We start from the raw sequence: 16307 nt of genomic DNA, 5'->3' as shown, positions 1-16307 counted from the left end.
ATATATATATATATATATTTCTCGAGTTAAATTGATGGATTAGCATAAAGAAGAGCGACGGCGTGATATACGCCCGAGATATATTCCCGATATTGCTACGCCAGATATCTCAATATTAGCATAAGCTCGTAAATACTTTCCGCTCGACGCAATTTTTTTTTCCCTCTCTCCCTTTCTCAATATATTCGGCGCGTTAATGTCAGGCACAACGGCAGCCATTTCCGACATATTAACTGTTTTTGTATAGGGTATGAAGAGAGCGAGATACGTGAGGTTGATAAAACGCGTACTTATCCCAGGGATGGAGATATATTATGCGATCGAGGTCCCTTTGACCCATTCGCAGCGTAGAATGCTCGGCAAGGTTCTATCCAACTTTACGGCGGCGGTACGGGGCATCGGAAATCGACGCATCGATCTCGAAGGGTGGAGAGAAACTGGACGGGGGTAAACTGTGGGTCAAAGGTTGGGGTTAGTCTCGACGCGTCAGCACTTTAGCCTCGTTAATGACGTCATTTACCAGTCTCGGAGCGAGTTAAGCCGAGCGTGAACGCGAAACGAAAGAAGGAACAACGGATGAGACTGATCAGAAAAATCCAGGGACTCGCGATTTTGCGAGTACACCATATCGATGACCGCTGCTTCTATCTATGGCGATATTTTCTACGACACCCGTTGAATATTAACGCGACGAGGTCGATACGACACACGTTATATGACGTTATGTTATGAATACAGAATTAAAATGGTAAAATGGTAAAACGGCCGGTTTTAGCTTGACAATATTTAAAATTTACAACGTCGCTTTCGCGAATTATGTATTTCAAATAGGTGGAAAACGGTTTTGGTGTATGCGGTTTAATTCATGAATAATTAAGTCCAAAATTAAAACCCCGATTATCTTCCCTCACTCGACGGAACTGTCAGATCTGCATCCAATTTTTACTCGGAGAGTGTTCAGTCGCATAAAATATTGACTGTCCTATTTTGATATCGCCATATTTCGCGAAGCTGATTTTCTTACGGATGACATGACCGAACCAGCGGTCTGTTATCGTCTATTCACGTTGCTTCGCGTAAGGGCAATATCGAGTCAGCCAGAATTGATTAGCTCCATATATCGATTACCGATACGGCTTTCCGATTTTTTAGTAACCGCCGTCCCGCCGCGTTACACGAATATTCAAACGCAATTTGAGAAACCGATAGCTCGCCGTGCGACGTCCTAATTTCGATTGGATTTTTACAATTCCTTCGGGTTTCCGTTCGCAAGCGCGCGACCTCTCACGAAGTCATCCCGGCAGAAAATCGTCGAATCCTACGGGGCAAAATTATCTTTCGGCGATTGCCGTTTACATCGTCCGGTAGATTCCGTACCGTAAAAGTCCATATCATGCTGAGAGAGAGAGAGAGAGAGAGAGAAAGAGGAAGGAGAAAAAAGATAGAGGAAAGGGATCCATACAGTCCGCGCGCAGAGTCCATAGGTCCATAACTACAGCTATAGCTTGCCTCTGCAGTTCGCCGGCTATTTCCCATTTGGCAGGCGAGCCAGACCCAGCACTTTTGGTGCCAACCGATAATTGGACGAATCACAGTCATTCGCTTCGCGCGAACTACTCTCTCTGTCTCCCTTCAGTACTCTTCTTTCCTCCCTCCCCCCTCTTTTTTCTCTCTCTCTCTCTCTCTCGCGAGTCTAGTAGATGTGATATTCTCTGTCTATTTTCTTTTCGAATCTAAACTATCACGTTTCCCCCGTCTTTTTTTGCATTTTTGCATTTTAAACCTGACTACCTGATGTCTACCAATTTATGTTATATATTTCTATTTTTCATTATCAAATTTGCAGAATTTTCTTCTCTGTAAATTTTCGGTTATTTTCTATGAAACTTACATTCCATTTAATATCCAAGAATATCAATAACATTGCGCATTATGACGGCTGAATATAATTTGGGATTAATTTCTGATTGATAATAAATTTCAACTTTAGGATAACTCCGGTGTCGCACTTATTAAAAACTTAATTTATTAAGTATTATTTACTATGTTTAAATTAAATGAATTATCAGTAAAAACTTTGTATTGTCTACTATTATGAAAAAATATTGGAAATCCGAAATATTTATATATATAAATATTTATAAAAAATGAACTTTTTTAAATTCTTATATTTTTGCCGTATATCCCGTAGGGATAGAAATATATGACTACTCATAAAGGAAGGGGCGATATGTACGGCTCATGAAAAATTTACAAATAATACATATAAATAAGTCGTAAAATGACACAATAATTTATAAAATGCGTTTATAAAGTTTTATTAAGGAATAAGAATGATAAATATGTATATGAAGTAATAAATAATAATTACTAATAAATAATAATCTTCCCACATGTATTACAAGTATTATGACATGAGGTACATATTTCATGTAATGCGTTTATTGCATTTAATACACTGAATTCAATCTGCCCACTTTGTATACTTTGAGCATAAATCTCGCCCGCTAAAAATACCGTATATCCCAAACAGGTGGAATATACAAGACAACAAACTAAACAAAGAATACAAGAGCAAAGTACTTGTATTTTGTTATACATGTTTTACTATTCCTCTCTACACTCATATATCACAAAATAACCACTAAATCTTTTGCACATCCTACAGTAATCGTAAATTATAATTTATGATAACGTTACTCAATATAGTGACAAATATCGATTCAATTCACAATAATTTCATTAACAGTAAGAAACTAAACTTATAACACAATACTAATACAACATAAAAGCATGTAACAAAGTAGTTGCGGGAAAATTACCCCCACTCCTTTTTTCTGACTTCTGTGTATATCTCAGCGCGGCGTATTTGCCGAAGTAGTGAATAAATTTGGAGCCAATTTCTGATTTGGTCCGGCTGGGATATTACGGGAATATTATACGATCCAATCACAACGTTAATTTGAAAAATTGGTAAATTATAAGAAATTTGTTTTATATCAGGAGAACGATCAATGAATTTTATATAAAATATAAGTTTTATAGGATAAAATTCTATGAGATAATTTGTAATTAATTTCAGTCTCAGAATATTTCGCAATTATAATTTCAAAAAAGATTATAAAATTTAATGAAGCTTCCATAATTCTATTATATTATATATATTATATATTATAATAACATTTATTCTCGGATTTATTTTACGAACGAACTCTGGCTACAAACATTTCTTGATAAATTACTACCGTAATTAATATATTGAGAGAAAAATATTTTGGTACTTCCAATTATCGCTTGAACGTTAATTGAGATACGCTTTCAATCTTGATTGTCAACATATTATATATTACACATCTATCTACATATACATCGCTTGCGGATGATACATAATAGCATGCAATATACAAATACACGTATGCTAATAGTACGTATCCAATATACGCGTACGCTATTGATTCGTAATACACTAGCAGAGTTAATTACATTCGGTTCTCTTCTACAAGCTACCTTCGAATGCTCGGTCTCGTTTCGGAAAGAAAATTCACTCACAAGAGTAGCAAATTGAATTTTCAATTATGTACAAAATCTCATAAAGAAATCTTTGATTTCTCTATCGTTCGAATAAACTTCAATAATTGCAGTGAATTATTAAAATTACTATAAAAACTTGAAACGCGCGTCATTATGAATCTTGACACAATTGATACAATTAATACTTTTCTTATTGATGAGTTATTCGGAAAAAACTAAGATGTTTCTTCTAATCTTAATTTTTTTCAACTCCCAAACGGGGCGAGCTACTCGCCTCAAAAATGATCTTTTCAGAATAATTTTGCCAGAAGAATTTAATAATTTTTGTGGATATATGAATAAAAATTTTGTAAATAAAAATAAATGGCATTATATATTTACAAATTGATATGCTTATTTGTTAAATTTATATTTTATTATAATTTTTTATTATGCTTTTATATGCAGAACATGCTATCATATAGAACATTTTTTGGAGTTAGTCACTCGTCCACTTGGAAACTTATGTCTATGAGATCAGCATGAGAATCGAAAGATTAAATAGTTCTGAGTTATGTCGCTGATTAAAATCAGAATAGTAATGAACACTGCGTGAATTGCGCGTTGAGAGGAAGTCGCAAAATCGAGAGAACATATCTCCACTAAAATCGTACATTAAAGACAATCACAAGTACAAAGAGCATTAACCTCGCTTCGCGGCCGCGATAGGATTCGAGAGGGTGGAAAATCATGAAAAGGATACGAGGGACGAGAGAAAGACGAGTAAACGGAGGGATGTACGTATGGCGTTACAGGAAGTATGCACTATCTGCAGGATCCATGCTATTTGCGTAAAGTAGCCTAACGCTATCCCCATTGCCTCTTTAACCGACCCTTCCAGCCTCGATTCCGTGGTAACCATCTACGTTTAGACGGCCTAGGGCGTAATACATTGTTTGCTCTTCGTTCGCTAAACTAAACCGCATTCGGAATTAATTGCACGTTAGGAAGCCCGTGAGATAATTAAAGCCGCCCCCAATTGCCTCCCCTTTACCCCAGATACGTCGTTAGGAAACGCCACTGTTGGACATCTTCGTGGTTACGTGTTTAAGTCTATATATATATATATAGACATATTTTAGCATATCATTAACTCTTGCTATATATTTTAGTATAATATCATTAACTCTTACATTCGTATTCGCGATACTTGCAGCTAATTTATTTTCGTGCTCGCCATGCTGGACTCTAGAATTTTTCTTACTATGATATATAAAATAAATATACTAGTCACTAGACAATTAGTAGAAATCCAATTATTAGGCGAAATGACAAAAATTTTAAATATTAAGCTTTTAAATGATGATATATACGACTTTAAATAAATTCGTTGTTTATAATAATTTAATAACACGAATTTATTTAGATATCATTAAAAGTTTAATCCCTTCAAATCTGATTTTATTGGAACCATGTTTAAAAAATTTTTTAACTGTGAATTCGTGTGCACTTTAATAAGTAATTCATATTAAAAAATTATAATTAATATTATTATGTATATGTTGGAAGAATAGTACAAATTTTGAAAAAAATTATTTAAATTTTTTAACATGAATTACTTATTAAAGTGCACATGAATTCAATTAAAAAAATTTTTTGAACATGGTTCCAAAATCTGCCATCATATCTCAGATGATGTCAATAGAATTAAATAATTTCAACCGAGATAATGTCTCCAAATTTGATGTACATTGCAATGTACGCAGTATCGGAAAGGATTAATATTTATAATTTTTGTCATTCTGTCCAATAATTGGGTCATGTCCACTAACTGACAACATTTATCTTAAACTTAAGAATTTGTTACCCTTAATTTTCACACGATGAATATCACAGCCAATAATATTGTTCCGAGATTAAAACATATACGTTATCCTCTTTTAATTTCAAGTTATATACATACACACACACACACACACACACACACACACACACACACACACATATATATATATTCATGTTCATGCATGAAAAATGAAACAAGAATTATACATTTTATTTGTACTATATATTCTTCAAGTAGTTATTTATATACATATATATATATATATATATATATATATATATATAAAACTATGTGTAACTTGAAGAAGTATATAGTGTATAATTCTTCAAATAAAATGTATAATTCTTGTTTCATTTTTCATGCATAAAAAATGAACTAAATCGAAGCGTTGTTCAATAGGACATTACTCAAGGAATTAAACCGCATAATAGACACATCGCTACATTTTAATCCCTAATAAATCTTCAAGCTGATTCCAATTTATCGAGTAAAGCTCCGTAAAATCCTGCGATATGCGTGGACATTTTTCCAAGATTCACACGGGATTCGTCGTCAAGTTATGACCAACGATTTGCAAAGACGGAAGAGGGAACCGTGATGTACGCTGCTCGAAATCGCGAGGACGAGCGATAATCGAATCGATCATACCGGGGAATGACTCGCCTGCCGAAGGAAATTGGTCGTTAGTTATTCCACCTGGTCTCCTCCTCCGAGCAGGAAACAATTACGAATTCGCAGTCAACAGAGGCGATTCGCACTCGATGTGATTCGAGAGAGACCAACCAGTAGAACCGTTCTCACTCTTTCTTTTTTCTCTCCCTCCTCTCTTCCTCCCCCCCCCCCCTCATTCCGTCCGAGAATGAGAAGGCAAACACAACGGCCAAGCCCCTCTCTATCGATCGATAATCTATACACTTTTTTTCTCCGCGGAGAAACGCCCATGCCGAAGACCGGCAAGAAGCCATTGTTTCTCCGCGTACGGCCAGTTTGATTGTGCTAATGAAAAATGGGAAAGTAGTATAAAACCGCCAATGAAGGGGAAGGAGGGCATCCCATCCATGCCGCCGAGAGGCGGCAAGAAGGGTGAGATGAGAATTGAACAGCATCCAAAAACGCTCATAAACGAATAATACTCATAAGAGATATATAAGATACTCGAAGAATTATATCCATTATCATATATCTAGATAGTGGAGGACTTTTTGCCTGCAGTTTTCCCTGATATAAGATAGATATCAGTTTTGGGTTTCTCGCATCGCCAATACTATTCGTAAAGTATCCTATATACCATGTATGCGAGAATGATATATTATCTTTCTGTAAATACGAAATTATGTACGCTATTCCGGATTATCAATCATTCCGCAAGAACAAGAAGATAAAGAAGCGAATCTTTAATTTTAGATTCGTGAAACTGTATAAATTGTATAATAACGTATTGCTATATGCATTATATTCCTTTCTCGCACTTATCATACAGAGAAAGAATGATTTTGCTGAATCTAAAAATTTAGTTAGCTACAGATCTAAAAATAATTTTGTCGGGCTATAACAAAAAAAATTTTTCATACATGTGAATATGTATAAATATGTATAACATAAATATTCATAACATGTATAATCATATATGAAATATGTCCATATATCCATCTTTCTTTTGTAAAATTACTTTTTAGTGTAATAGAAATAATATTAGTAATGGGAAAACATTAAAAATAATTAAAAGGATAATTTTCACACTTATTTGTTTTAGAAAAAATCAAATTTGAAGAAATGTAAAAAAATTACATATAAATTACAATTATATAATGTGTTTTTTTTCTAAAACGAACAATCCAAAAATTATCCCTTTAATTTTTTTATTTTTTTAATATTATTCTTATTATTTCTGTTACACTAAAAAATAATTTTACAAAAGAAAGAGAACTATACAATGAACATGTATAGACATATTTATATATAATTATATATGTTTATGAATATATATGTTTATGTATGTTATACATATTTGTTATACATATTCATGCATGAAAAATTTTTTATCGGATAATTATAAAGGAATCTCAAACATGATGAATGCACAAAATTTTGATATTCTAACTTTGAATTTATAAACATAATTATTTTGATAATTAAAATATCAAATTTTATATCAAAATATATACCTTTATGCTTAAATTGTTATAATTATTTTGATAATTGACAACAAATTATTTTTAAATCTGTATTTAGCTAAATTTTTAAATATTCCAACAAAACTCTTCTTTCCATATAGATTCATATCAATACGAACATTGCATAAATTTTTTTTTGTGATCACTCTACATTATTTATAGCTACATAAAATAGTATCAAAGTCACTTTCAAAGCAGTATTCTTATTTCTTTATACTGCGTAAATTCGTTTCTTATAAAATTATGTAATTTCAGTTTTATGCTAATATATATATATTAAATTTTTATATATTCTTTCGTACTTTTTAATATATTTATTCTTTAATATTTATGTAATTTAATAAATGGACATTAATAAAATGTATTTTTTAAATGTTTAAATCGCGTCTCTTAAAGGGCATTACTATCTTTAAATAATTCAATAATTAGTCCATTTTAAATAATTTTATATTATAGAACTGGCAATAAATTCAAAAATACCTATCTATTTTATATACGATATAATAAATATATTAAAAATTTTTAGTATTGTGTCGGTAATTATCTATATATTAAAATATTCTGTTGGCAAATTACCTATAATGGTAAAAGAGAGCGATCAAGTGCAGAATCGCATTGGCAGATGGCACCAGCGACAAAACGGACAATTTTCAAATTCCGTGATTTTCCTATCGCGAAAAATGATATGCAGATTTTCAATTTTGCATTCCGTGAATCTGCTTACCATATTTTCGATATACCACAAAGCGAAATTGCCCCTATTTTACACAAATATCATAGGTGCGATTGAAATATCACTTGCGAAACAGAAATTTCCGAAAGGATGCCATATTTATCGTTGATCGCAAGTAAATTTCGTAATTTTTGATCGAATATCTATACAGCACAATTTATGCAATAGACATCTTGGAAACATTCTTAGGACGTTTGGAGGACACAGGGATGTCCTGCGGATACTTTAGGACATTCTTTGGCGATCTGCGTAATGTGGAAAGCTTGTGTTAAACCTACAGCGGCATGACACATTTTTTTCCGTTGGATTGCTCGCATTTTAATAAATTATTAGAACTACGCCACAAACGCAGAATTTTAGTAATTTAATAAAATGCAACATGAAAACACGCATCGTGCGTCGCAATCACGAACATATGAATACCTGGCAAGAAGATCCCGAATCGATCGCCGCATCGGCTGTGCGCGCTTCCTGTTTCCTCACATCCAAAGATCCGTCGCCTTCAGGTAGTCCAGCTCGCCGTTATCCAAAATTGCACTTTAACAATCACACACGCGCGAACGAGCGAAACTTCCCGCGCTCGACATCGCACGGCCGCGATTTCAAATCTACTGCGCGCTCGGCACTTCTACTCTAGACGTTTCGCGTTCGCCGCGTTGGCAGCACTGCATCGCCAATAGCGCCAATAGCGGAGACAGCGGAGCAACTTCACGCGGTAAGCGCCGTGTCAGAGCGCACTTGGAGTACAGCACAGGTACTGGTACGTACAGTGATTTGCTTCGGCCTATCGTATCGCGATGCATTGTAATTCGGTGTGAAACATGTAATCACGGTGGCAAGGTGAGTATACCGAGACGAATGTATCGACGTCGTGCGAGCGCGTGAATCAATTGTTGTTTTCCCTTGCAGGGAACCAGAGGAAACACTCGGCATATCCGGTGAGATAAATTACCCCCAGGGGTGGGGTCAACTGATCGCTGTCATTTACGTTTAACAAGTTGATAAGTAATGCCAATCGCGTGAGAGGCGATCAAGCAACGCGGTCATGGCTCGACCCATCGTGCCGAGCCAGCAGAAGCTGGCCGAGAAGTTGACCATCCTGAACGACAGAGGTATAGGTATGTTAACGCGTATTTACAATATCAAGAAGGCCTGTGGTGATGCCAAGTCGAAGCCTGCCTTCCTCTCTGACAAGGCATTGGAGTCTTCCATCAAGACGATCGTCAGGAAGTTCCCTAACATCGATATTAAAGGATTACAGACCATTATGAACATTCGTAATGAGATTATCAAGTCTCTGTCATTGTACTATTATACGTTCGTTGATCTGCTAGATTTTAAAGACAATGTGTGCGAACTTCTGACTACTATGGATGCGTGTGGCGTTCACATGGATATTACAATTAATTTTGATTTGACCAAAGGTTATCTAGATCTTGTAATCACATACATCAGCCTGATGATTCTCCTGTCGCGAGTCGAGGATCGCAAAGCTGTGCTGGGACTCTTCAATGCGGCTCACGAGATGGTACATAGTCAGTCGGATCCCAGCTTTCCTCGCTTAGGACAGATGATTATGGATTATGATGCTCCGTTGAAAAAACTTTCCGAAGAATTCGTGCCACATTCTAAATTGCTGAAAAATGCTCTAACTTCGCTGTGGCCAGTGTATCCTGGTAGAAATTTGTCTGCTGATACGTGGAGAGCTGATCAGAAGTTAAGTCTCGTTGGTAGTCCTGGACAGATATTAAAAGCAGCAGCAACAGACACTATGTCCTGCGAGACATTGAGTTTGGATAGAATCGAGAGATGGGTGATTCTTGGATTTACGCTTTGTCACACATTCTTGAGCCAGGAACAACCAAGCAAACTGTGGATCACTGCTTTAGAATCTGGATGGGTATTAGCGTTGTTTAGAGACGAGGTGATTTATATACATCAGTATATTCAAACATTCTTCGAAGGTATGAAAGGATATGGAAAACGGGTATCAGAGGTGAAAGAATGTTACAATCAAGCAGTACAAAAAGCTGGCTATAGACATAGAGAAAGAAGAAAATTCTTGAGGACTGCTCTGAAGGAATTAGGTTTAATTTTGACAGACCAGCCTGGTCTTCTGGGACCGAAAGCGCTGCTGGTATTAATGGGTCTCTCTCATGCGAGAGACGAAGTCTTGTGGTTATTGAGACACGGAGATAATCCTCCTATTCAAGGTAAAGGCAAGGGACGAGGTGGCGAGGATTTGGTGGATCGTCAATTGCCAGAATTGCTCTTCCATTGCGAGGAATTACGAGCGCTAGTAAAAAAATATTCTCAGGTGCTTCAAAGGTATTACGTCCAATTTCTTTCAGGATTCGATGCTCCCGCTTTGCATCAGATGATACAAAATCTTCCGGTTTGCCCGGAAGACGAGGGGGCTATTCTTAGTGATATGTGTTCAATTATAGCTAGTCTGACTGTAAAGCAGGTCGAGGACAATGAATTGTTTGATTTCCGTGCCTTTCGATTGGATTGGTTTAGGCTGCAGGCCTATATGTCTATTGCGAAATGCAATATGAATCTGGCTGATAATAGAGAATTAGCTTCTTTCATGGATACTGTAATTTTCCACACGAAAATGGTTGACAACTTGGACGAGATGTTAGTCGAGACGTCTGATTTATCTATCTTCTGCTTTTACAGCAAAATATTCGAGGATCAGTTTCACATGTGCCTCGAGTTTCCTGCCCAGAATCGGTATATCGTTGCCTTCCCGCTCATATGCAGTCATTTTCAAAGTTGTACTCACGAGCTCTGTCCGGAAGAACGTCATCACATTCGCGAGAGAAGCCTTTCCGTTGTCAATATGTTTCTGGATGAAATGGCGAAAGAAGCTAAGAATATTATCACGACTATTTGCGACGAGCAGTGCAATATGAGCGACAAATTATTGCCGAAACACTGCGCTCTATTAATTTCACAAGTTGTTAATCGTAAGAAGAAGGATAAGAATAAGAAGAACATGTACGAGATTCACAAGCCTGGTATAGAGAGCTATCGGAAAACCCGGGAGGAATTAACGACGATGGACAAGCTGCACATGGCTCTTACTGAGCTGTGTTATGCCATTAATTACTGTCCTACTATTAATGTCTGGGAGTATACTTTCGCGCCAAGAGAGTATCTGCATCAACATCTGGAGTCGCGATTTGCTAGAGCGCTGGTGGGAATGGTCATGTATAATCCGGATACCAGTGAGATAGCCAAACCGTCTGAGCTCTTCGTCAGCGTTAGATCTTACATGAATGTTCTTCAGACCATCGAGAATTACGTGCACATAGATATCACACGGGTCTTCAACAATGCTCTGCTGCAACAAACACAGGAGCTGGACAGTCACGGTGACAAAACTATAGCTGCGCTCTATACGCAATGGTATTCGGACGTTTTGCTGAGGCGAGTAAGCGCCGGTAATATTTGCTATTCGGCGAATCAACGGGCATTTGTCAGCTTGTCGGTTGAAGGTGCTATACCCTTTAACGCCGAAGAGTTTTCCGATATTAATGAGTTAAGGGCATTAGCAGAATTGATAGGACCATACGGTATGAAGATGTTGAATGAGAACTTGATGTGGCATATTGCCAGTCAGGTACAACAATTGAAGAAATTGGTGGCCGGCAACAAGGATGTGCTGATTTCTCTGAGAACAAATTTCGACAAGCCGGAAGTGATGAAGGAGCAGTTCAAGAAGCTACAACACGTGGACAACGTTCTTCAGCGAGTTACTATAATAGGTGTCATTCTCAGCTTCCGACAGTTGTCACAGTCAGCACTAGTCGACGTATTGGAGGAACGTATACCGTTTCTGTTGAGCTCTATATTGGACTTCAGACATCATCTGCCATCCGGCGATCCTATGCGCGTCGTCTCCGAGATGACGTCGGCCGCAGGCTTGACTTGCAAAGTCGATCCCACTTTGACGACAGCACTGCGAAACCAGAAAGCTGAAGTCGACGAGGACGAGCATTTGCTTGTTTGCTTGTTGATGGTCTTCGTAGCGGTTTCCATTCCGAAATTGTCTCGGAACGATAACTCCTTTTACAGAGCGTCACTCGAAGGCCACTCCAATAACATACATTGCATGGCTACAGCAATAAATAATATATTTGGAGCATTGTTCACGATTTGTGGACAAAATGATATAGAGGACAGAATGAAGGAGTTCCTCGCTCTGGCCTCGTCGAGCTTGTTAAAATTAGGGCAAGAAGCGGACAAGGAGGCAACTCGAAATAGAGAGTCCGTGTATCTTCTGCTCGATCAAATAGTTCAAGAATCTCCATTCTTGACGATGGACTTGTTGGAGAGTTGTTTTCCATATGCACTGATACGCAATGCATATCACGATGTGTACAAACTTGAGCATTCGCAACCGTGAATTTAATAGCGAAATTGCGAGACGAGGTGCTGCATTTATAACTTGCCACTCAGGGCCACTTTTTTTACGTCCACTTATAACATCGGAAGCAATCATGAAAACTTTGCTATTATATATCTGGCCGAATGATAACTTTCTGAATAGGATTAGTTTTCGATTAGTATCGCTGAAAAAGTACAAGCATACATCAGCGAAAGTATGAGAGAGTGGTAAATGCATACGAATGTTCAAAGGTCGATAAAGTTATTTACAAATTATTTCTCGATATTTCAACAGAATGGTAAAGCTTGCGGCATTATAATATACTTCAGCCATTTCTCTACGTTGCTTGTGGCAAAAACCGCGCGTCACATTTAATCTGTATAATTGCGATCTATTTATCGCCGAAACATTTGTATAATTCGATTGTCTTTGTAAGAATCTTTATCGAGGAAAATTAATCAATGGACAATTTGTGTCACGGATTTTCTAATATATTTGAGGTGACATATAATAAGCATTTTGTATTGTACAGTATTTTCTCAATTCTGTATATTTGACGGCTTGAAATATTCGTTAATAATACAATATTAAATAAAAACATACGATTGCATATCTTAAATTTCAATTGAGTATTATAGTTTATCTCAAAGAATTTTTCTATTGCACTGGAATGTATGATGTAAGTTCCCATAACTTCAAGCTAAAGATCGCGATATTCATGTATCACACAGTAGGTATCATCATTTACCCACTATGACTTTTTAATGTACAATTGTAACTCTTTTACAATAGTTTATATAACAAATAAAATTATATGTACAAAACAATGATTCGTAATCTTCACTATCCTCATCGTTCCAAAGATTACAAACGAATAAATGTAAAATGTATGCTTTATTTAATTCTTTACAATGTTTTGTCTTTTTTAATCACATTAACATAACACAAGAGATATTCACAATCATAATTCATTTATTTATAATATTCTTAAAACACTCGCCGCATTCTAGACATTTTGGGAAAAAGAGAGAGTGGTGGTCTGAAGCTACGTTCAGCGATTGGTCAGTATCATGCTCGGTTTTAATTTACAATAAAGAGATACATCTTAAAAGCGCATCATCGACTAAAAGTAGAGATACGGCACGAACGTAAGGGTCACTTGATGTTCGGTGATATCCAAGTAACACTCAAAATAAAAACGTACGATTCCTGGAGAAAACAATTCGTCGTTTGCGAAGTGATTCGGTACAAAGGGCACGAAATTATATGCTTAAATAATCCCAGATGCACGATGTTGATAGGTCACCACGTTTTTGGATCGATAGAAAAAATATAATCTTCGATTTTCTTTTTGTTCTTTTCTTCTCTAACATTATGTACAAGTGATAGAGTAGTGTTGTATGTGCATCGCGTCACAGTAATGCGGTTCTGGATTAAGATCGGTATACAGTACGCCAATCGCGTATAGTCTTGAAGATTACGCTTTCGTTATCGTTATCAACGTGATACATAATAGTGACACATTGCATTATTGCAACGAACCGTACAGGAAGTTCGTTATTACAGGGGAATTAAAGTCGCATCTTAATCCGGATGCCGCGGAAATGAATAAGCTTAAGCATATGTAGTTAGAGGTCTGGGACAAATGATGAAGGAGAATTTATCCTTATTTCTTATTAATCCTTTCGTACGCGCATGCAACTTCATTGTCAACTAGTAACTACACCCTGACCCCATTCCATCGCTCTTTAGGCTTTCGGAACGTAACAAGGCATTGCTAACTATTTTGTCGTCTTTGGATATTCGTTACGTCGCGTACGAATTTGTACATGCGATTTTTGATCATAACAATTCAGTCGTTCGAAATGCTAGTGGCAGTGAAATGGAAGCAAAGGTAGATCGCGCACCAATAACGTTCGATCGGGATGTCAGCTCGTTCCGAAAGCAAGTTCTAACTACCTCAAGATTGCTCGTCAAATGGCAGTGGCTTGGAACGAAATGATTACCCAGAGATTCTCGATGACTTTTCGAACGACATTTCGTATTTTTTGTTAATGTACAGAAAAAATCTTTTTTTTTCGGCATAAAATGAAATTTAATAAAGGACGTATAAAAAAGTCTTCTTTATCTGACGATTGTCTAAAATATTCATGCTATTATCGTACATTTAGAAGACCGTAATTAACATTTACATTGGCAGAAAACATTTCTAGCGATACTATAATTAATGTATTAAAATTAATCGAATCGCACCTGGCTACGTTCATTGGCAGTAAATCTCATCCGTTGAGTGTCACGGATTGTTGCTCGCATTGAAACATATTAAATCGTTCAATAATATTATGAGCGGCTGTGAATGGGGTCAAACGGAATTTTTTTGCACCTATACGCAAGAAACCTCGAAATTTCCTAAATAACGTTGATCATACGATTCCTCCGGTCCATGATGAATCGGCAAAGAATCATACTTAAAACCCAGAGGCTCGATTACACGCATGTACAGACACTCGCACGTCATCCCTAAACTTCCGTTCTGATTACAAAATACAGAATAATATTTCGCTATAATACAGATCTGATATAAAAACAAGTATTTTTTGTATTCGCTTTACCATCCGTTATGGTTATATAATCATTTTATAATGTATCAGTATATTTACACAGATATACACACTCGCGATCTATCTCTTTCGCGGTCTCTCACTCAAATATTTTCTCACACGCCCAAAAAACTTTTTACTTTCCATCTCATTTCCTCTCACTTACTCTTTTCCTCGCGAAACCTCGTATGATCCATCTAATAATCACATTGCATCTATTGTACATTTTCACACGATCCGCAAACTCGTATTATAGCGTTTTTACTGGCACCTCCTCGTTTTAATCCTGCATCCCTATATTCAATTTTCCGCCTTGATAAAACACAGTCTTAAAGTTACAACGCAGAGGGTTGTAATTCAATTGCGGATAGACATAGAGATATATCAATTACACCAATCGATATTTAAAAATACGATTTCCGTTTTTAAATTCTACGAATTTCTATATGAAAAATAAAAATCAATGCCAAATTTCGGAACAGTCTCGTTTTGCTTAAAATTTACAAAAATAATATGAGGATGTTGAAGTTTAAAAATAAGTGTTCGTTATAAACGATTCTGCGTAATAATTATAAAAAAGTTTACGAAAGTTACGAAATTAATCTGTTTTTTAATCTCACTTTACAAAAATTGTATTTGATCGATTGTTAGATTAAAATATTAAAGATATGAATTATATAATTAAAAAATTGATAAAAATAAATCATAAAAATCAATTATATAAAAAGAATTTTAATCTCTAACACACAGTTTTTCTCTGAGATCATTTGTCTCGATTAATTATCGCTAATTTAAATGTCATATATGTTTGTTATTATTCATTGTAAATGGAATATTATTATTGTGAACAGGAGTGAACATCGATCTCGACGTTTTTGTTACCTGTTGCACAAAGACGTCGATAAAAGAGCGAAAAAGAATTCAGTCATTTGTTAGATTTGGCGTTTCAGAAAAGGGAAGTGCATAATCGTATCGACAATGGTTTGACAGCACCAGATACGATTCACTTCGAGGATGAGAACCGATCTCGTGTTTCTCGCTTACGAGT

At 36.1% G+C, this 16307-nt stretch overlaps 2 protein-coding genes across 6 annotated transcripts in view; one reads left to right on the top strand and one right to left on the bottom strand.

The window, feature by feature from the left end:
• LOC108689105 (CUGBP Elav-like family member 4) overlaps positions 1–8752 on the bottom strand; it is a 672688-nt gene extending 663936 nt beyond the window's left edge. For all 5 annotated transcript variants that reach the window (XM_018195731.1, XM_018195734.1, XM_018195733.1 and 2 more), the window contains exon 1: positions 8687–8752. In XM_018195731.1, coding sequence (XP_018051220.1) covers positions 8687–8718 — 32 coding nt within the window. In that variant the 5' untranslated portion in view covers positions 8719–8752. The remainder of the gene's footprint in view (positions 1–8686) is intronic.
• A 264-nt stretch (positions 8753–9016) lies between these two features.
• LOC108689104 (membrane-associated protein Hem) lies at positions 9017–13134 on the top strand. Its single transcript, XM_018195730.1, has 2 exons — positions 9017–9103; positions 9173–13134. Exon 2 carries the CDS (start codon positions 9309–9311, stop codon positions 12675–12677), a length of 3369 nt encoding a protein of 1122 aa, XP_018051219.1. The 5' UTR covers positions 9017–9103; positions 9173–9308; the 3' UTR covers positions 12678–13134.
• Positions 13135–16307: the final 3173 nt, after the last annotated feature.

Source organism: Atta colombica, unplaced genomic scaffold, assembly GCF_001594045.1.
Source record: "Atta colombica isolate Treedump-2 unplaced genomic scaffold, Acol1.0 scaffold257, whole genome shotgun sequence".
In the NCBI taxonomy this organism is placed as follows: domain Eukaryota; kingdom Metazoa; phylum Arthropoda; class Insecta; order Hymenoptera; family Formicidae; genus Atta; species Atta colombica.
This window is presented reverse-complemented; position numbering and strand designations above follow the sequence as displayed.